This window comes from Eucalyptus grandis, chromosome 10, assembly GCF_016545825.1.
Source record: "Eucalyptus grandis isolate ANBG69807.140 chromosome 10, ASM1654582v1, whole genome shotgun sequence".
Lineage (NCBI taxonomy): Eukaryota > Viridiplantae > Streptophyta > Magnoliopsida > Myrtales > Myrtaceae > Eucalyptus > Eucalyptus grandis.
In genome coordinates, this window is record NC_052621.1 from 11,324,864 (window position 1) to 11,347,419 (window position 22,556).

Here is a 22,556-nt window from a genome sequence, read left to right on the forward strand (position 1 = left end):
TGAAATCTCTAAATCTAAGATAAGATCATCTTACCACTTAATATGATATCAATAGAATGACATAAATTCAATCTAAATCCAGAATGATTACGTATGGAAATTAAAGGGGTAATCTTCCCCATCATGATATGCCAATGAAAACCATTGAACAATGATGCATAACAACATTTATCCCAACACATGCAAATGATTTGAGAAGTAACAATAGTCCATCAATGTGCACATGTGAATATATATGTATGTATGTATGCACATTTAAATATGTGTATCGCTTATTACTGGAAAATCATATCGACTAACGAAGCATCTCGAACACTTCTATAGCATCTTGACTCACGAGCCATTTCAACTCTAAAGCATCTCAAGCAATCCTAGGGCAATTTGACTAAGGACATCTCAACTCTCGAGGTATCCCGACTCATGAGGCATCCTGACACGCTAGGCGCCGTCACTACTAATATATGAGTGACGAGAAAATATAACATGATATTCATATATAATTATATAGTAGCAGTGCACATGACCACACTATAATCATATGGTCTTCCTTGCATCTACAACAAAATCAATACCGATTTCTTAACGCTTTGCATTCCCGTTTTCAATAATTGACATGCAGTACACAATATCTTCTCATGCAAATCATTTTTGAAAAACAATTGCCATGTTATGTCAATACTCACATACATAGACAATAATAAGTTATGTAACCAATGATCATTTTATCAAAGGTCAGTAAAATCATCAAAAAGTCAACAAGTTATAAAATTGATCACTCAGAGAATCCACGACTTATAAATTGAAAACTTAGTGAATTGGCAACTTAACAATCGACGACTCAAAAATCAACAACGTAAGAAGTTAGCTTACATTTCGAGTGTGTTTGATAACTACATTGCAAAGCCTCTTTGACAAATGCAAATATTGCTAGCAAATTTTTTGAATGGCTTTAGGAATTGCATTTCTAAAGGCCTCTAAAGCCTTTGCTCTAGATATTTTTTCCACCAATTTTTCAGTCAATATAGTTTCATAATTGCAGACATGTCCTCGAAAACCCTCCCTTTACACAACGTTGCCAAGGAAGGCTTCAGCCAATGACAAGTGGCCTACGGCTAGATCTGGCTGGCAACAGCCTAAGTTCTGCCAACGAAGGCTTGAGATTTGGAAAAAAAAAAAAACTAGTAAAAGTCATTTACAAAATATATTCCTTTCTCCAAATGATATTTCAGTCAAAGTTACTTGTCAGTGTGTTTTTACACTATACCAAACACTATTTACATTTTGGAAGAACCCTTTCACCTAAAGTTCTTAGCATTTTCCCAAAAGCTTTCACCAAAGTGTTTCCAAATGCACCCCTTAATTGATAAATTGATAACTTAATCAGAACTACAAATTTCAAGTTTAGTTTTCGTCATTTCCACATTAAAAAAAAAATGCCATTACATCTTACAAAAACAATTAAATCTTAGGCATGTAATAAGCTTATTGATCCAATTCAAATGAACACAAAGATTCCACATACCATCATTGAAACTTACTGACACTTGACAACAAAGATCAAATAAAAATTAACAAAACAACCCTCAATCAACTAAGTCAAGAGTCTTAAGTAGATTTTTTTACCTTAGTCCTTAGAGATTTTACTTACTTTAAATAAAAATTCAGATAACTCAAAGCCTTAACCACCTTCAAGGCAAAACACACAAGAAAAATTTTAAAAGTTCTCCATCACTTAACAAAACTATTTAAATAAATTAGGAAAAAGTCCACAAATTCGCCTTGTAAACTTTTGAAAGATGGAATTCGAAACTTCTACGGCACAAGCATAAGACTTTTGCTCACACTCAAAAATTTGGAGAGTGACATTGAAAAAGAGAGTCGAAAGTTTGAAAAGTTTTAAGATGGGATTATATGACCGAGAACAGTATATTTAACACTACATAAAGTTACAAATTATAAGAATAATTAATTTAAGGTTAAAATTAATAATGATAATTGGTTAAAAACACAATGTGGAGAATGAAAGAGAGGTGTTCAAGTTTAAAGAGTGACACGTGGCTAAATTCAAAGATATTGTGGTGAGTCATTAAGATATCCAGCATATCAATATATGAACAACGAAATAAGATATGCTCTAAACATTGATAACACCAAAAAATATTTTTCAACTTACCAAACATTGAGCAAAAGTTGCCCAACCATAGGAGATTCACAACTTAGTAAATTTCTGAAAATTATCTGGTCCACGCTACAAAGCATATCAGTCTCTATCCACAATTACTATGGCAATATGTGATTCATTGCCACTATTTATAATCTACCTTTGTACAAATAATTATTAATTTAACCCTAACAAGAACACTTTCCACGAATCACGGATACGGAAAATACTTTTCGGATCTTCCACGTACTACAACGTCTATAATCCAACCAAAATTTTCATCTTATGACATTTGTCATTCTCATTTCCTCCATACTATTAATTGATGTTAGAATTTCCGGATATCACATACATACCCGAACTCTCTCAACCATGGTTTCTCACAACCCTTTCTCGTTGCTAGCCACCACCTTCGTGGTCTTGGAAAGCCTCGCCGGCACCACTTCTGAGGTCATGACCTCATGGGAGACTTCATTTTAAGGCACCCAAATGTGGGAGTGCCTCCATCTACGAGAGAGAGAGAGAGAGGATCGGACAGGACAACGAAGCTACAGCCATGAATCTATTTATTTTATGCGGTTTCCAGCTGCCATCATTTCTAAGATACTGGGCTGGCAGTCGTCGAGAGGCCAACGCAGTAGAGCTACGATCAGGCCGGGGGGTGTTTTCCAAATTGGTTACAAATCCCCCCGTGGTTAACCCTTCCGTTTTATTTACGTGGAACGGGGGCTTCAATAACCACGGCCTTTGTTTAAGATCCTTAGGCTGGACCAAAATCTATTTATTTTATGCGGCTTCAAGCTTTGTTAATTAGGATTTGGATGTGGGTGGGGGTGTAAGAACACTGGGAGAGGGCATTTGTGGAGAGTGAAATGGCAATATTCTTGTAAATATATGCAAAAATTTACGGAAAACGCTTGGCTCACGGTACCGTCAACCAAAGGAAAAGACGGTGAAACATCAGCCAAGCATTTTCCATCTCCAAAGTGGGAGACTTGGTTAACAGGTTTTTCTTTTCATTATGTGATAATGCATATTCCATATAAAAAATTATTTTCTTATCCTATTTAAAGAAACAAATCAAAGTGATACTATTCAAACTATAAGAAAGACATGGAAAACTCAACTGCAATTCTTAAAATAATGTATATTATTCTCTAGCAAAAAAAAAAATCGATCGAGAATCATTTTTTTTTTTTAACCTTAGATTTGATTCACGTGATCCTAAAATAGATTTTGAAATGTTTTAGGTCCATGTACATCTTCATCTACGAGACTTGGATCAATGGAATAATATTTTTCTTTTCTAATTCATTATTCTTATCTTGATTTTTTTCTTACTTCATTTGTTTTATGCATAATCAATATTACTGATCTTAATTTTAGGTAACAAGAGTGTCCTTTTTAAAGCAATTTAATTTGAGCGAAATGAATAAGAAGCCATTTCATTGCACAATGATTTCGTTATTAGTTGCAAAGTCAACATTTTAAGTGTTGTTTCATCTTTTAAATTTTATAAATTTATATAATGATATTAATGGTCTTTTTTTAGTAAGTGATAATATTTTTTACTTGTAATTATTTATATTTTGGTATCAAATTTAATTTTTCTTTTTTCGTAATCAAGAAAAATAGTTATGTTTCCTCTAATGATATTTTCGTCTCCCAATTTGAGCTTGTAATAAGGAAACATAGAAATTTAAAATAAAATAATAAAAAAAACAGTTGAGTCAAAATTGAAACCGGCTGAGTAGGTTCATAAGTTTCCTTCAAAACATTTTGTGGTTGGCGTTTGACCGTCAGACTGTCATTCTACAGAGGACGGTCAGGCTAGCAACATCCCAAATTTACCGAGTCGAGGCAACAAAACTTGTAGTTTTAAAAGTATAGTTATGGTATTGGTCAGTCGGGGAGAACATGGGCAAGTTTTGGGATTTATCCTTCTAGTTTCCCCTTTTTTTCCACAAGAGAAATTCATCAAAACAGCAAGAGTCAAACTACGGTGTGTCTGAATAGTCTTTCACATTATTTTTCAATTTTTTGCTTAACCTAATTTTCTTCCCTATGAGTTCGAGTCTCAATAAAAATTGGAGTTCTTACTGTTTGTTCATATGTTATGATATGAATATACTATATCAATTCGTTATGTATGGATGATCAGATTCCATTGATATAGAGCCAATTCCAATAGACTTATTGTAGGGTCTCATTGGCGTGCATCCAGTAGGAATTGAACTTACGAATTCGCCAATTATGAGTTGGGCGCTTTAACCATTCAGCCATGGAAAAAAAACCACAGGAAAAGGGGAAAAAAATCATAGTACATCCACCATAACTTTTTTAAAAATCTAAATGATATCTTTAATTTTTTGCGGAAAAATAAATGTTGCTTTTTAATTTATTTTTTTAAAAACCCATACTTATATGTCAGTGCTACCCTCTTTTATTAGGGTGATTGGTTCCTAATCCGATCTGATCCAATCCGGTTTAGTTAGATTTGACCTCATTCAAGAGTTAGGAATCGGACTAGGGGGACCAGTCCCCAGTGGAGCAGGCCCGATCTGGTTCCCCGATAGTCCAATGAGACCGGTGGACACCAAGCTTGTCAACCAAGCGAATGGTCCAACCGAGGGAGAAGTCAAAGAGGATGGCCGCAGGAGGTTTGGGGTGGGAGGCAAACCACTTGGCGAGGGGGAGGCGAAGGGCGTAGAGGGTGAAGATGATAGGGACGTTGTCCGAAGCGACCGATGTCGTAGACATTCTCGACACCCGGCAGGAGTTTCGGGTAGGGAGAGAAGGGGAGGACGAGGATCTAGACGGAGGAGCGGGCGGAGAGGAGAGGGTTAACGAGGGACAAGTTCTTGGGAGTGACTAACATGGTGAGCATGAGTCCCCGAAGGGAGAACTGGTGGGGGAGGTCCAAGTGTGGAAGCATGTGGCCCTGCGCTGGGCAAGGGAATAGTATTACTTGTGGAGGTGGAGACCCATGAAGATGAAGAAGATGACAAAAAAAGATGTTTATTTTGATTTCTCTATGAAAAAATAGATTCCGGTCAATCCAATTCCCAATCTGGAACCAAAAACCGAACCGGTACCCTGGAATCTCTCATAATCAAAGTAAACATCTTCTTTTTGCCCATATGGACCCAATCCAATCCGAGCTGTTCTCAATTCAAATGGTTCTTGTTGCACCTCTATTTATTGGTGTATGTGGTGGACTGTTCTTTTTTAACGAGGGTGGTATAATCCTTCAAAAAGTGAGAGATCGATTCAAGCCTCATAAATTTCTAATAAATTGTAACAAACCTTTAGAGAAGCAACTCGTGTAGCCTGTTCATGTTCAGCCCAAATTTTGCAATTTAGAGGTCGCCAATTCGCATACAACTTCTAAGGATCTTTCCATCCTAGGTTTGAATGTTGGCTACTGAATTTGATAATTGAATGGAGTTGCCACCAATCGTTTTTATTTGACATAGATAGGCAATACACTTGGAGTACATAAGTAATTATAGGGAAATAAGTTTATCAAAGTAACATGTGTACGGCGATATGTCTATATGGGCAGCCATTAGGTCAGAAGTTTAGGGGTCTAGTTACACATGTGGAAAGGGCCTACACTCTCATAACGTCATTTCCAAACCACGACTCATCCATTAAGTCATATGCTGCATTTATTGTGCATTTATTATAGCTCAATTGCAAACGAATTGAAAAATATAATTTGTCTGGCAACGAATCAGACAAAATAGATTGTGGTCTTGAATACCAATGTGACCCCATTATGTGTCATAATGTCATTTGAACTACTGCATGGATGGCATGCGATGTGGGATGAGATATATGCAAATTGCATGTACAAATGAAGTGTAGCATGACATGACAATTACATATGAAAAGTGCGAATAACATGAAAATCAAAATATTGAGCGTGAATGATGGTGCAACTGATGATGTGATCATTCCGACTTGTTCGGTCTGCCCACGGTTGAGGGCGGACGAGGCGCCGCCATGCAGTGCTGTCCGTGCCTCGATTAGGGACGGCGGAGGAGGAGGAGGATGATGATGATGATGATGATGATTAGGGACGGCGGAGGAGGAGGACGAGGAGGACGAGGAGGAGGAGGATGATGATGATGATGATGATGATGATGATGATGATGGGGGATGCCGTTTCTTGATCGCCGCGGAGCACTCCCAACGCCAAACTGGGCCAAGGCCAGCTCGAATCGACCGGACGCAGGCCCAATCCCTCACGGATCGAGACCCAACGAAGGGAAAACCAACTCTCGCAGCTCTGCTTCGTCTCGGTGGCCATCCTCGTGGCCGCCCTCAAGTACTCCTTCATCGCCGCGCTTCTGATTTTCATTCTCGTCACGCTCTTGTGATCGAGCGAGCAAAAGCGAAGTTCTGTACATGATGATGCTTTTTCCTCTCGTTCGCATCGAGATTTCGAGCCCCTTGTGAAGTAGTGATGCTTGGGATTGTTGCAGCGCTTGTACGACAGGTCATCGCAGAGTGGAACTTTAGTGCCATGGCTACAGGTCTTCTTACCTCCATCAGGGATCAGAGATGCAGTTTCAAATTGGCACACGCCCACAATCATTTTGAGTTGTTTCGGAATCGAAATGGGAGTTCGTTTAACATCGTGTTTAAAGGCCGTATATGTAAATTCACAATTTCCACAGCACAAATTTTTTAGCCTTGCACATAATTTTGAGGTAGGACATTGTTTATCCCTTTGCACGGCAAATTTGGAGAAGATATTTTACATGGGAATATATATCTTGTATAATTACTAGGGTTTGCCACAATGGCATATTTTCTACATGAGAAAAGGAAGGTGGAGATTTTGAATCCCCATCTTCTCAAGGGTTGGGGCAGAGATGATTTATTTTTAGGTATAATTTCGACTCTCATGTTTTGTAAGAATACATGGTATAAGTCTAAGAGTAAGAGTTAAAGTAAGAATAAAATAGGATCAAAAAAAATATCAAGATGCATGGAAATATGACCCCATGTAAGATGAGATTTTTAGCACCAAGGTAGAGGTGTCAAAATGGGCCACGGGCCTATCCCTTTTACTCATAATATCAAGATAAGATTGTATAGTTCATGTGAAAACGGGTTTAAGGAATCTAAGTTCTATTGGATCAGGTTTTAATGGGGATAATTTCGAGGTATGGTCAAATCACTAATCGATCTCTAATTCGAGAAGATATTTTATGTGAGGATATCAATCAATCGAAATCGAGATGCGTGGACATATAGCACCGGGCAGGATGAGATTCTTAGCGCACGTGTAGAGGCGTCAAAATGGCCAATGGGCCCATCCTTTTTACTCGTATTGTTAGGATGAGGTTGTATGAGGGTTGTTTAAACATGTAACAGAAATGTGAAAATGGGTTTAAAGAATCTAAGTTATATCGGATTGGGCCTTCACGGGCTCCTGAAGAACCAATTTTCGGGCCATTATGCCGTGCTTTCACAACGCAGAATCGGTGAAGAATTGGTTTTTCAATTGGAGCATTCGAGTTAGGAGGCAAAATTATTTTAGTATCAGGCCGAAGTTGAAGATGGGAGATTGAAGCGTACGCCTACAATACGTCCTTTTCAGCTTCCTAAAGTGCCATATACATTTTCCCTGTTGTAAAATTAGTGGGCTTCGGTAAGTCAAATAAATTAAATTCAATAACCCATAGGTGCATGTACAGTAGTGATAATGGCAATGCCCAGTATCAGATCTTATGTTCGATCAATTGAGAAACAAAGTAAAAAAATAAGATAGAACATAACTAGAAATAATAAGGTTTGGATCTATAAGAAAATTGGCTGTGATAGTTGAATCTAGTAAAGATTATTGGAAAAAAAAAATCAGACAGAACTTATTTTGATGTCTTTAGCTATGTTTTCAACGCCGATCTTTCCAGGTATGCTTTCTTTTCTCCTAAGTTAGATCAAATTTTTCAGCACCAAGAGATGTGTTTTAGCAGTTTGAATTGTTAATTTTTTTAAAGTAATTCCTTATTTATTAATTTTCTTTCATGCATAATTTGTTTTTAATTGATTAGATCTTTCCTTTTTTTCAATATACTATTTTCCAAATTTAAGGGAGAAAATTGCTATGAATTGGAGTTCAAATCGGGTTCAAGTCAGATTGGGTATGTGATGCTAACATTGTGTTACACAAAAATAGATCAACTTGGATTGGACTCAAACCCGACCTAAATCCACCTGTCTGACAAATTGGGGCCAAGTCGGATTGGATATGTGACCCTAAAATTATCCAATGGAAGTAAAGATTGGCATTATTTCCACTTCTATTTTAGTTAAAAACACTCCTTTTTAGTTAGCTAATTGAAATACCATTCTCACTCTCTCTTCAATTTATTGTTTCTTTTTTTTTTTTTCAATAAAGCTAACTAACAAAATTGATTTTGTTTCTACCGTCCCTCCCCTCAATTTCAAACAAGAAGTCATGTCACTTTCGCTCCACAACGCTGTTGAATTTTAATCTATGGCATCATATTTTTAATCAGAAAAACTTTATGGAAAAATTAGAAATTATATATTTGACGATTTATAAATACACAATTAATTGATTATTTTCAGTTAATTAACCAAAAGATGAATATTTTAGCTAAAATGAGAGTGAAAATAGCATCAACCTTTATTGTTGCACAGCATTACAATGACAATGTTACCATGGGGGGACTATAGACGCATCCCGTACCCATTTGCATACCTATGATGTGGATTGTTCGGTACATCTCGCACAAAGCTGGACCAATGCATCAACCACTTCATCTAATTCCTCCTCTCCTTTGTTCCTAATAATGTCACTCATTTCTTTTGTCTTCTTCCTCACACTGTCCCCATCTTTCTCCACCACCACATCTTTGATCACCTTCCCAATCTCCAATCTCTCAAGCTCTCCACTCTCATTTCTCTTCACCTCCAATCCGACCCCAACCTCCTCGACCATCCGAGCATTTAACGGCTGATCGTGTAGCATCGGCATTGCGATGATCGGGACCCCGGACTTCATGCTCTCCATAAGGGAGCCCCATCCACAATGACTCACAAACCCACCGATGCTTGGATGCTCCAGAATCTTTCCTTGCGGTGCCCATCCATCTATCACCAATCCCCTATCTCTTACTCTTTCCAAGAACCCCTTAGGCAATGCCTCTTCAAGCTCGATGCTCTCTCCTACGGGAAACCTAATGACCCAAATGAAGTTGACATTACTGAGCTCCAATCCATGAGCAATCTCTTCTCTTTCTTTCTCAGTGAGAAAGTATTCAGAACCAAATGACACAAAAATAGTAGACGATTGCTCTCTCTTGTCAAGCCACTCAATAATGCTATCTCCATCTTCCATGTTGTCAGGGTCTTCCACAAGTGGACCAACAGTTAACACTTTTTTCCCCGAGAGACTTGAGAGATAATCCATGTACTTCCCATCCATCTCTCTAAAGGTCTTCAACAAGATAAAGTTGGAGGACCTCTCAACACTTTGTAAAACCCTATCTTCGTCTTTCACGCGGGCTGTGGAATCGTCTGCTGCCTTCCCAATTTTTGCCAACTCGTAATCATGAAAACGAATTGCTTCGAACGGGAACTTACTGCTGGCGTTCTTGATCATATGGAACATAAAAGATATCGTCCTTGCACCAACAATGAAGAAGACGACCGTTGGCAGGCCGTGGGATTTCGCCACTTCTGCTGCCCACGGTTGGAATAAGTCGCAAATGAGCAAATCGGGGCCCAGGCTCTTGACGATATCGGAGAAACCGAGGCTTGCCATGTCGAAAGCCACTTTGAGGGTGTTCATGAGGTGAGGAGGCAAGCCTTTGGTTGTGTGATAATGGGGAGGAAGGTCCGGCAGAGATGGGAGGTGAAGCTCGACAAGTTCAATGGAGGATGAATATTTATCGGAAATCTTGGGTTTGATAGAGCTAAGGTTGACAGGGGTGGAACACAAGTGAATGTGGAAGTTTCTTGTGGAAAGCCTCTTTGCTAGCTCTAGAAATGGTGATATGTGGCCGTGAGCAAGCCATGGTAACATCAGAACTTTGATGGGTCTCTGCATGTTTTCCATCCTGATCTCAAGTCTCTCTTGTGTTTCTTGTTTCTTAGCTATCTATCTCTAATTAGTAGTATATATAGCAATTGAGAGAAGCCAGTGCAAGTTGAGGAGGAGAAACCTCGAGTGGCAACTGTTGAAATAATAGTTGTTTTTTTCTTGCACGTTTAGCTGATTTGTTTTTGAGTTGTCCTAATCTTTAATCTTTAGGAGTTAGTGGAGTCACATTTGGCTAATTTGTTTGTTAGTTGTCCTAGTTTTTAGGAGTTAGTGGAGTAATTGATTTACGCAGATCATGGGTTGTTATGGGTCCTATTTTGGTAATATTTCTGTTATGTATTTGCCTATTTTAAAGGCTTCAAAGTTCTGAATGAGATATGCTTCAGCCTCATCTCTCCTCTCCTTTACACATTGTACAGCAACACAGGGTTAGAACGTGTGCTGTGACTTCCAGTTCTGCCTCCATTATGTTGAAGGAGTGGTTTTTTTTTGTTGTCTCTCATCGTTTGAAGGAAAAGCCAAGTTGAAGTGGGACTCCAATTTGGCATTATTGGATTTGTCATCGTGGATCACGCATATGCAATCGTGGCCAATTCGGATGGTTCTCATTGTACACTCCCATTCATTGATGTATGTGGTGGACCATCCATTTTTTGCGAGGGTCTTATAATCCTTCAAAAAGCGTGGGATTGGTTCAAGCCTAAAAATTTCTAATAAAATCGAAGAAACCTTTAAAAGAAAGCAACTTAGCCTGTCCATATAAAAATTCAGCCCAAATTTTGCAATTTAGAAGTCGCCAATTCGCACCCAAATTCTAAGGATCTTTCCATCCTAGGTTCGAATTTCATCTACTATATAAAAATGATTGAATGGAGCTGCCACCAAACTGATTTTATTTGGTATTGATAGGCAAGATACTTGGAGTACTTAGGTAATTATAGGGAAATAAGCTACCGAAGTGACATTTGCAAGGCGATAGGTCTATATGTGTAGCCATCAAGTCAGAAGTTTAAGGGTTCAGTTACGCGTGTGAAAATGGCCTACACTCTCATAACATCATTTCCAAAACACAACTCGTCAATTAAGTCGTGTGTTGTATTTATTGTGCATTTCTCCAAGCTTATTCGCAAACGATTTGAAAAAAAATATAATTTGACCAGTAACTAATCGAGCAAAATAAATTACAATCTTGAATACTAATATGACCCTATTGTGTGACAATATAATTCGAATTATGATACGCACAACATGCAACATGAGATGAAGTACATGCAAATTACATGCACGAATGAAACCAAAATCAAACATGACATATACGAATGACAAGCAACATGACGTGACAATTGAATAGGAAATGTGCGAATAGCATGAAAATTAAAATACGAAATGTGAATGACGAGGCAACACACCTGAAGCCAAACTGGGCCAAGGCCAGCTCGAATCGACCACAAGCCGGCCCAACCCAACGAAGGGAAAACGATTCTCGCGGCGTCTGTTGCTTCCATCGCCGAAGGAGAAGCAGCAGCAGCCGCAGAAGGAGGAACGATGCTGGGGCTCGCCCGTGCGCCTCGCTTCCGCCCTCCGATTCTACGAATCCCGCCGCCTCCCCTCGTGACCGCCCGCCGCGACCTCGCGTTCCCATCTCCCCCTTTCAAAGCCCCAACCTCGACCCGCGAGAACCCATCGAGATTCGCCGTTTCCGCCGACAACGGCAACGGCGGCGGCGACGGTCGGGATCAAGAGTCGGAGGGCGTGGAGCGGCCAGAGAAAAGGTCCGACGGAGCGGCCGGCGACGATGGCGACGGGGACGGCGACTTGAAGGGCGAGCGGCGGCGGCGGCCGCCCATGTTCGATCTGAGGCTGGGGGATCTGCTGGACCGGGACCCGGACAACATCCTGGCCGTGGGGCTGACGGGTCTGCTGACGTGGGCGAGCGTGCAGGTGCTGTGGCAGCTCTGCTTCGTCTCGGTGGCCATCCTCGTGGCCGCCCTCAAGTACTCCTTCATCGCCGCGCTTCTGATTTTCATTCTCGTCACGCTTCTGTGAATTAGCGAGCGAAGCAAAACTGTGTATATGATATTTTTTTCTCTCGTTTGTATTGAAATCTCGAACCCCTGCTGAAGCGGGAGTCGATCTCTGCTAGTTTCTCTGCGACGCTGCAATGGGGAATGGGGAATGGGGAATGGTCTGGAAGCTTAATTAATGAAGTTGAATCGGCCATTAAAGATGGTCCGCAGTGGAAAATGGGAATGGTCTCCGTTTTAGTGAACCAGTAGTGATGCTTGGGATTGTTGTAGTGCTTGTATGACAGGATCATTATCACAGAGTGGAACTTTAGTGCTATGGCTACAGGTCTTCTTACCTCCATTAGTGATCAGAGATGCAGTTTCAAATTGGCACAAGCCCCACAATCATCATGAGTTGTTTTGGAATCGAAATGGAAGTTCTTTTGCCATCTTGTTCAAAGGTCGTGTGTATATAATTCACAATTTCCACAGCACAAATTCCGTAGTCTTGCACATAATTTCAAGGTAAGACAGATTAGTGCACCATTGCAAATTCAAGTAAATAATTTATGTGGGGATATACCGCGTGGCAGTAATGCGTGATATAACTAGCCAATCAAAATCGAGATGTATGGTCAGGTGAAGGTTAGATGTGATTGGTTCCAGATTGGGCTATGGCGGCTCCCACTGAGAATTGCCTACTAAGGACCAATTTGGAATTTCTTAGATCCACTCGAGAACTGGAACTGGTCAAAATGTCTCCACTTTAGAAGGGGCGCGAGATTTGAGAGCAAGGGACGAGATTGGAGGTTTGAGGTAATCAATAGTGGGAGCAAGAGAGGGAGCAACGAGGCCAAAGGCGATGTAGAATGAGAGTTAGAGAGGGATTGACGAGGCCGAGGGCCACCAAGAGTGAGAGTGAGAGAGGGAGGCGAGGCCACAAGATGAGTGAAGCAAGAAACGGATAGAAATGAAGAGAAAATTAGGGTTTCCATCTAAAAAGTTAAAACATAAAAAATAAAAGATAAATACTTATATATATGTACCAATCCAAGTGGGCAGGACCTAGAACGAGAATTGGATCAGTTATCATTGGTTCTAGAAAATTAGAATCAAGAGCTCGATCGGTCTTCATGAGAACCGTCGGTTCTAAGCTAGTACAGTTCGATTAGTAAAGGTGTCAAAATGGGCCATGGGCCTATCTTTTCTTTTCTTTTTTACTCGTATTATTAAGATGAGGTTGTACACGGGTGGTTTAAACATCTGACAGACCATGTGAAAATGGGTTTAAACAATTTAAGTTGTATCGAATTGGATGGGTTTCTGGAGAACTCATCATCGGCCCATTGTATGTACACCAGCCTTTCACAGTGCATTTGGGCTTACCTTAGTAAGTTTCAAGCCGCAGTCGAAGGTGAAGGATCGAAGCGTATGCCTACAGTCCGTCCTCATCAGCCCCCTAGAATGTCATATACATTTTCCCAGTTGTAAAATTAGTGGGCTTAAGTAAGCTAAATAAATTAAATGCAATAATCAATAAGTACATGTACAGTACTGATGGTGGCAATGTCCTGTATCAGATCTTATGTTCGATCAATTGAGAAACAAAGTAACGTAACTAGAAATAATAAGATTTGGATCTGTAAGAAAATTGGCTATAATAGTTGAATCTAGTGAAGATTATTGGAAAAAAAAGAAAAGAAAAATCAGACAGAACTTATTTTGACGTCTTCAGCTATATTTTTAACACCGATCTTTCCAAGTATGGTTTCTTTTCTGCTACGTTACATCAAATTTTGCGGCACCAGGAGACGTTTTAGTAGCTTGAATTGTTAATTTTTTTAGTAATTCCTTATTTACTGATTTTATTTCAGGCTTAATTCGTTTCTAATTGATTAGTTTCTTTTTTTTTTTTTCCAATATGCAACTTTCCAAATTTAAGGGAGAAAATTGCTACGAGTTGGAGGTTGAATTGTGTCCAAGTCGGATTAGGTATGCGTAGACCTGTTAAATGGGTGGGTCGGGTTGGGTTTGAGTCGGGTCATAAATGGTCCGACCCAAATCAACCCATTTAACCCGTTTATTACAATGCAAAATTTTTGACCCATACCCGACCCGACCCATACCAAATCCATACCCGACCCATTTAACTAAACTTAATTTATTATATATATATATATATATATATATATATATTTTAAAAATGGTATTGCTAAAATAATTTATGCAACATAAATTTAATGGACAATTTTTATAATTTTTAAAATAATTATTTAAAAAAATCGAATTTTAATTATTTTTATTTAAAAAAATAAATTTTTAATTATTTTTATTTTTTAGATATAACTTTTCTTTTTCTTTTTCTTTTTCTTTTTCTTTTTCTTCTTCTTCTTCTTTGGCCAGCCACTGGCCATGACGACGGCCGGTGGTCGGCCACGGGCGAGCCTCGAGCTCGCCCGGCTCGCCCATCCGACGAGCTCGAGTCTTGCCCGGATTGGCGAGGCTCGAGCCTCGCCGACGTTAGCGAGGCCTTCGCCTCACCGAGATCCGGCGAGCCGGGCAAGGCTCAAGCCTCGCCGGATCTGGCGAGCCTTGAGCTCACCGACGTCAGGCGAGGCTCGAGCCTCACCAAATCTAGCGAGCATTAAGCTCACCAGCGTCGAGCAAGCTCGAGCTCACCGGACGTCGGTGAGGCCTCCACCTCACCGGATCTAGCGAGCTCGAGGCTCGCCGGCGTCGGCGAGGCCTCTACCTCGCCGGATCCGCGAGCCTCCCGGCTCGTTAGGCGTCGGTGGCCTTGCCGATCCGGCGAGCTTGAGCTCGCCCGACGCCAATCGACCGGAGAAAGAAGAAAGAAAAAAATATAAAATAAAAATAAAAAGGAAAGAAAAATAAAAAATAATTATAATTTCTGTTTAAAAAAAATTGTAAAGTTAAAGAGAGGAGAAAAAGATTGTGAGGTTTTGGCTTTGGGTGAAAATAAATGGGTTGATAAATGGGTCTTAAATGGGTGCTGACCCATTTAAGACCCATATATCTCACTCTCTTTAATTTTAAAACCCATTATCGGTGCTTTAGAAAATAATGCTTGACCCATTAACGGCCAATTTAAACATAAATGGGTCCATAAATGGGTTTGTAGACCCATTTAACACCTCTAGGTATGCGTCACCAAAATTGTGTTATTAAAAATAAATTAACTTGGGTCAAACTCAAATCCGGACCTAAATCCACTTGTTTGACAAATTGGGGTTAAGTCGAATTGGACATGTGACGCCAAAATTGTCCATTGAAAGATATTGTAAATGTAATTGATAAAGATTGGCATTATTTCCACACCTATTTTAGGTAAAAACGCTCCTTTTTAGTTAGCTACCTGAAATACCATTCTCTCTCTCTTCGATTTATCATTATTATTTTTTATCGGGCTAACTAACAAAATTGATTTTGTTTCCACCATCTCTCTCGTCAGTTTCGAACAAAAAGTCATCTTATCCGCATCCAGTTGTCACTTTGACTCCACAAGTTTGTTAATTTTAATTTATCACATCATATTTTTAATCACAAATGCTAGATGGGAAAATTAGAAATTATATATTTGACGATTTATAAATACAATATTAATTGCTTATTTTTATTCAAATAAAAATCAAATCTAATTTTCGCTCAAACTATTTGAAAATCAAATCTAATTTTCTCATATTATAGGTATGGACTACAGACGCATCCCATATTCACATACCTATAATATGGATTGTTCTCTATATCTCACACAAAGCTGGACCAGTGCTTCAGCCACTTCATCTAATTCTTCCTCTCCTTTGTTCCTAATACTGTCACTCATTTCTTTTGTCTTCTTCCTCACACTGTCCCCATCTTTCTCCGCCACCACATGCTTGATCACCTTCGCAATCTCCAATCTCTCAAGCTCTCCACTCTTATTTCTCTTCACCTCCATTGCGACCCCAACCTCCTCGACCATCCGGGCATTTAAGGGCTGATCGTGTTGCATCGGCATTGCGATGATCGGGACCCCGGACTTCATGCTTTCCATAATGGAGCCCCATCCACAATGACTCACAAACCCACCTATGCTTGGATGCTCCAGAATCTTTCCTTGTGGTGCCCATCCATCTATCACCAATCCCCTATCTCTTACTCTTTCCAGGAAACCCTTAGGCAATGCCTCTTTAAGCTCAACGCTCTCTTCTACAGAAAACCTAATGACCCAAATGAAGTTGACATTACTGAGCTCCAATCCATGAGCAATCTCTTCTCTTTCTTTCTCAGTGAGAAAATATTCAGTACCAAATGACACAAAAATAGTAGACGATTTCTCTCTCTTGTCAAGCCACTCAATGATGCTATCTCCATCTTCCGTGTTGCTAGGGTCTTCCACAAGTGGACCAACAGTCAACACTTTTTTCCCCAAGAGACTTGAGAGATAATCCATGTACTTCCCATCCATCTCTCTAAAGGTCTTCAACAAGATAAAGTTGGAGGACCTCTCAACACTTTGTAGAACCCTATCTTTTTCATTCACACGGGCCGTGGAATCGTCTGCTGCCTTCCTGATTTTTGCCAGCTCGTAATCATGAAGACGAATTGCTTCGAATGGGAACTTATTGCCAGTGTTCTTGATCATATGGAACATAAAAGATATCGTCCCCGCCCCAACATTGAAGAGGACGACCGATGGCAGGCCATGAGATTTCGCCACTTCTGCTGCCCACGGTTGGAGAAATTCGTGGATGAGCAAATCAGGGCCCAGGCTTGTGACGATATCGCCGAAGCCAGGGCTCGCCATGTCAAAAGCCGCCTTTAGGGTGTTCATAAGGTGAGGAGGCAAGCCTTTGGTTGTGTGATAGTGGGGAGGGAGGTCAGGCAGAGAAGGGAGGTGAAGCTCGACAAGTTCAATGGAGGATGAATATTTCTCGGAAATCTTGGGTTTGATGGAGCTAAGATTGACAGGAGTTGAACACAAGTAAATGTGGAAGTTTCTTGTGGAAAGCCTCTTTGCTAGCTCTAAATATGGTGATACGTGGCCGTGAGCAAGCCATGGCAACATCAGAACTTTGATGGGTCTCTGCATATTATCCATCTTGATCTGAAGTCTCTATTGTGTTTCTTCTTTCTAAGTTATCTATCTCTAATTAGTAGTATCTATAGCAATGGAGAGAAAACACAAGAAACCACATGATAGAGAGAATTTGAGTGATTTTGAGAAGGTGCAGGATGAGGAGGAGAAACCTGGAGCGGCAACGTGGATTCAGAATGCGTATTGTTGGCTTCAAGTTCTGCCTCTGTTATCTAGAAGGTGTGGTTAAGTTTGGTGCCTGTCTAGTCATCTTTCGAAGGAAAAAGCCACGAGTTGAAGTTGGACTCCAATTTGGCATTATTGGATTTGTCATCGTGGATGACGCGTATGTAACCGTGGCCACAGCTAAAACTCAAAGGGCTATATAGAAAAAAAAACGTTTTGGCAAGATAAACAATTTATGATACAAAAAACTGCTCGGGGCTGATCAAATGTTACAGAGCAAAATTCATATTTAATAAGTCATGGCAAGGTTACTAGTGGATCAAGACTATCTCCGGAGAGGAACAATGTGACGTAACCCGTCACGTCACTAGCTTTAGTTAACTTCGTAACAATTAACGAAGATTGTGTTTTGTCAATTGAATTGTTTACCATGATAGAATTAGATAGAATATGATATAAAATTCAAGAATTATGCTATATTCTATATACAGTTTGGTAAATCACGCTAACAAAGCCAAACATTCATATCATATTTTGTCTATCATTTGGTATAAAATGGCATATCAATGTAAATGAGCCTAAAATTTTACAAACGGAGATAACCTCCATCAATTAATCAATGATTATTGTATGATCTAAATCTTAAATAGCAAATGAGCGCATTACGGCATTGACTATGACAAGACATGTAAATAGGTACAGTAACATTGACGAGACAGATCAGTCAGTAAATATTAAATCTAGTAAAAGAGAAAAAACATGATGATTCACCTTCACAATTCCAAAAAATATAATGTTCAATTCTATCACCACTTTTGCGAAACTTCAACCTAATTCAAAGAGCTATATAGGAAATGGATTAGGCAAAATTTTGACATAAACCAAAAGGTTACGAAAGAGAAGAAGCTTCGACTCTCTTACCGTTATTGTGGAGTTTTGATGTGAACCGATAGACTACGAAGGGGTCATGAAGCTTCAAAATAAATTAGAGATACGGAGGAGAGGGTAGGCTTCTTTTTAGATTCACCGACCCCAATAGCTATAAATGCCAATATGTCATCTAAATGACTATTCATGACCAAATTAGTGTGATGACACTAGCATTTCTCAAATGACATCCACACCATGTGTTCTACTAAATTGTAGTGTTGCGAGAGAAATTTATATCTTCATATGGGAAATCGTAAAGGAAGAGTCCAATTTGAGCAATCAACGCATATAATTGGACCTACATTTATTTAGTACAACTCACATATATCTCAATAATATATTTCCCCTCTCGTATGTGAGTTTAGTATTAGGTCCGATCTGATATCAATTTGTTGGAAGCGCACGCCGTGAGAGAGCTTGAAAATATGTAGTTAAATCCACTTTGGCTGGAAAGTTTAAATCGATGAGCTGTGAGACTACTATAATAATCATATCAATCATTCGATGTGGGAGATTTTTTAAACAAAACTCACATGCTAATCTTGACGTTTAATGCCACGGAAGATATTGTAATTAATGAATTGCCACTTTTAAGGTTGGCCATTGCATGAACAAGAAGTGCACACCCCGACGAATACATGCATGACAATCGTCGGGGAAATTTGCTCGTGCAAAGCCCCGCGTCATGCTGTTAATGAAACGATGAATTCAAAAACCGATATCAATATGATCAGCTGGAAATCCCTTAGTTTCTTGGGGGTGCCGTTGTTTCTGATTTTCCGATCTATGCTGCACTCTCCGCCGAGGTTTTCAGGTAAGTCAACAAGTTCTTTGGGTTCTTGTAGGTATAAAGCATTTTTATTCCATGTGGGCCGAAATATTATTTTTAGATTTCGATCGAACATATAAAAAATCTTATTTGTTTTGACATCTTGAATCTCTCGTGCCAAACTCAATGGTGGAACCTCATCTCCATCTCCATCTCCATCTCCATCCCCATCTTTTGGTTAGATCACAAATGACTGACTTTTAAGGGTGGAATTTCTGTATGGCTCATCTAGTTGGGGAAAAATTCAATTCGAAGGATTTTTCTAGGAAACTTTAGGGATTTCTCTTAGAGAAAATTACTCAATCACTCTTAAACTATTCAATTTTATCAATATTGTCCTAAATCTTTACGCGAAATTATAATATGATTCTTAAACATATTGTATTAATACCAATTTAGTCATAAACTTTTTTACTTGATCAATCTAATCTCAAACCTTTTCAAATTTTGTAAATTGAGTCTATCTAGTCAAATTTGATTGAAAATCGATGACGTAAATATTATACACATCATAGCCGATGATGATGTTGACAATTTTTATAATTTAAAAAAAATTATAATTATTTTTTCTTTTATTTTGACCGATGAGGGTCAGCAAGCCATCACAAGATTTGAGCCAGCTGTTATTTGGTAATTAATAAAAAAATGTTACAAAAGTTTTGTTATTTGAGTTGGTTCTAGAAACCTACCATAAAAGTGACAGCCCTCGTTTTTTTCCCTAAAAAACAAAGATAATTGCGCATAAAATAAAGCCATCTTTGGCAGAGGTGTAAGTCGAAATTTAAATGCGGCGGGAGATATTGTGACTAATGAATGGCCACCCACTTTTACAATCGTGGAAACTGGCCATGATATGCATGACAGCTCAGGGGTCAGTCTACTTGCGTGGAGCCACGTAATTCGTTGTCAAAGAAACGATGAATTTAAAAAATCATATCACATCTTCGTCTTCTAGATCATAAATGACTTATTGTAAGGGACTTATCTAGTTGGAGAAAATTTTAATTTGACATATTTGACTAAGAAACTATATTCTTTGTCTTCTCTTATCAGCAATTCTTAGTTTTGAGAAAAAGAAAATATATATCTTTAGGATTTCAGGGAAAAATTTAATACTAGATTGACAAAATTGAAATGCTTAATAATGAATTAATATCCTACATATAGGATTATGATTGATTGAGTAATTATCACGATTTTTTTCTCCTCTTATATTAGCAATTCTTACTTGGGAAATAAAATAATCTAAGGACTTTTAATCTGTTCCAAACTTAGGAAATATATTTCCCGTGATGGTGTATCAAATTTGATTTTAGAGTGGGACTATTTCCACTTCTTATGTGACTTAATCTGCCACGTATTTACTAATAAGACCAAATTGCCGTTAATATCGAATGGAAGTTTAAAAGTGGTGAATAGTGATGAAAAAATCGGAAACAACGACACCCACCAAAAAATCGAAATAGTTCGAGTGGATATAACTATGGTTTAGGTATTCGTCATTAACATGTCGTGCAGTTGTTATGTGTACCTTGGTCAGTTTGCAGAATTGGAAAACTGCAAGGATACATGGCCAATTCTACTAAAGACATATGTGACAATTGCGGGATGAACTTGCCTGTTTAGGATCGAGTTTTATGTCGTTACCGAAAAAGGCGAATTGACAACTTACATTTATATCAACTCAAGCTCTTTCGATCTCTTTCCGGAGGGCGTCGCCGTTTCTGATTTTCCATCACTGCTGCACCCTCCCCCCCGCCTCGACTTCCTTCGTCGATTTCCTGGTAAAACCCAAGCTCTTGTTCTTTTTTTTCTTTTTTTTTTATCAAATGTTTGAAAGATCTCCATTCGATTTGCGAGGGATCATTATTGTTGAGATCTCGTTCAAGCCTAGAATTTTCATATCTATTTCATCTTATTTCTCCTGTCATTTTGAATTTTGAAGCACCCTTTTATGTCTCTTGTGCCAAAGGAGAATTTAATCCCATCTTCATCTTCATCTTCATCTTCATCTTCTGGTCAATATCATGGATGACTGGATTCAGCGATAATATTTGTGGAGTGGCTCATCTAGTTGAAGGAGGATTCAATTCAAAGGATTTTGGTAAGAGATTTCGGGAATTTTGTTATGGATCTCTTCTTTTAATAGCATTCTTTATCTTCTTGAGGAAATCCTTATATAGAAAATAAATTATTTTGATCGCGGTGTCTTCTTTTTCCTTTCTCAACATCGCATGTGATTGACTAAGTGGTGCAAGGAACGAAATTTGTCTAGATCCAATACACGTTCAAATTTTTCACATTATTAAAGTTATCTACTTATGATTTTTTATCATATAAAGTGATCTCAAAGAATATTTCTGTTCCATCTGTACCTTTTGAGGAATCTCACATATATTATTTTATTGCAATGGTTTTTCATTTGGTTCTACAGTACGACAAAAGAGATCGATCACGTGTTGACTTTTAAGAATTTAGATGGGATTTATTATCTTTCTACGGCAAATACTTCTACTTGATTGGTTATTTTTGGAATCACATGTTTGCTTTACGTAGATTCATCTCTAGAAATTTTGAATTACAAAAACATTTGAGTCGATGCAACTAAGTAGTAATAGACTACTCAAGTTAATCTATGTGATCAGTAATACTGTTCTAAAACTTTTGCATTTAATTTTGGTTCTAGGAATCCCCCCATCAAAAGTGACACCGGGGTTCCCCATCTTTTCCACAAAAAATGAAGATATAATTATGAATAATTAAAAACAACTCTGAAATGAAGAGATATGGTTTGGAATTTAATGCCGTGGAAGATATTGTAATTGATGAATTGCGGACTAGGGTGCAGCGGTGATGGGAAATCAGAAAAATTGAATTTCAAAGAGTCCGAGTTGCATAAATATGATTTTGAAATTTGTCATTTTAGACATTCTAAATTGGCAAGCTCATCTGACAACCATTATTAATGTGGTTGTCTATTTGCATTAATGATGATCGGGAGATGAGCTTGCCAGTTTAGAATCAAGTGTTGCGATGTTATCCAAAGAGATGAATTTCAAAATTATATTCATATCCACTCAAACTCCTTTATTATTTTTTATTTTTTTGGGGTGTTGTTGTTTCGAACTTACGGTTTGAGATCTCGTTCAAATTTAAGATACTCATCTCTATTTTACATTATTTTCTCTTGTCGTTTTGAATTTTAATTACCCTATAATTTTCTCATGCTAAAAAGAGAATTCAATATCGCTTTTGACTTTGTCAATGATCACATTATTAAT

The 22,556-nt window shown here is 38.6% G+C and overlaps 3 protein-coding genes across 3 annotated transcripts; 1 reads left to right on the forward strand and 2 right to left on the reverse strand.

Moving 5' to 3' along the window:
• Nucleotides 1-8,792: 8,792 nt before the first annotated feature.
• Nucleotides 8,793-11,689, reverse strand: LOC104421734 (beta-D-glucosyl crocetin beta-1,6-glucosyltransferase). The gene has a single exon (XM_010033801.3). It carries the CDS (start codon nt 10,260-10,262, stop codon nt 8,904-8,906), a length of 1,359 nt encoding a protein of 452 aa, XP_010032103.1. The 5' UTR covers nt 10,263-11,689; the 3' UTR covers nt 8,793-8,903.
• Nucleotides 11,689-12,640, forward strand: LOC104421736. The gene has a single exon (XM_010033802.3). The coding sequence runs from the start codon at nt 11,793-11,795 to the stop codon at nt 12,291-12,293; it is 501 nt and encodes a 166-aa protein (XP_010032104.1). The 5' UTR covers nt 11,689-11,792; the 3' UTR covers nt 12,294-12,640.
• Nucleotides 12,641-15,828: 3,188 nt separating this feature from the next.
• On the reverse strand, nt 15,829-17,609 carry LOC104423527 (beta-D-glucosyl crocetin beta-1,6-glucosyltransferase). The gene has a single exon (XM_010036007.3). It carries the CDS (start codon nt 17,352-17,354, stop codon nt 15,996-15,998), a length of 1,359 nt encoding a protein of 452 aa, XP_010034309.1. The 5' UTR covers nt 17,355-17,609; the 3' UTR covers nt 15,829-15,995.
• Between the last annotated feature and the right edge of the window lie 4,947 nt (nt 17,610-22,556).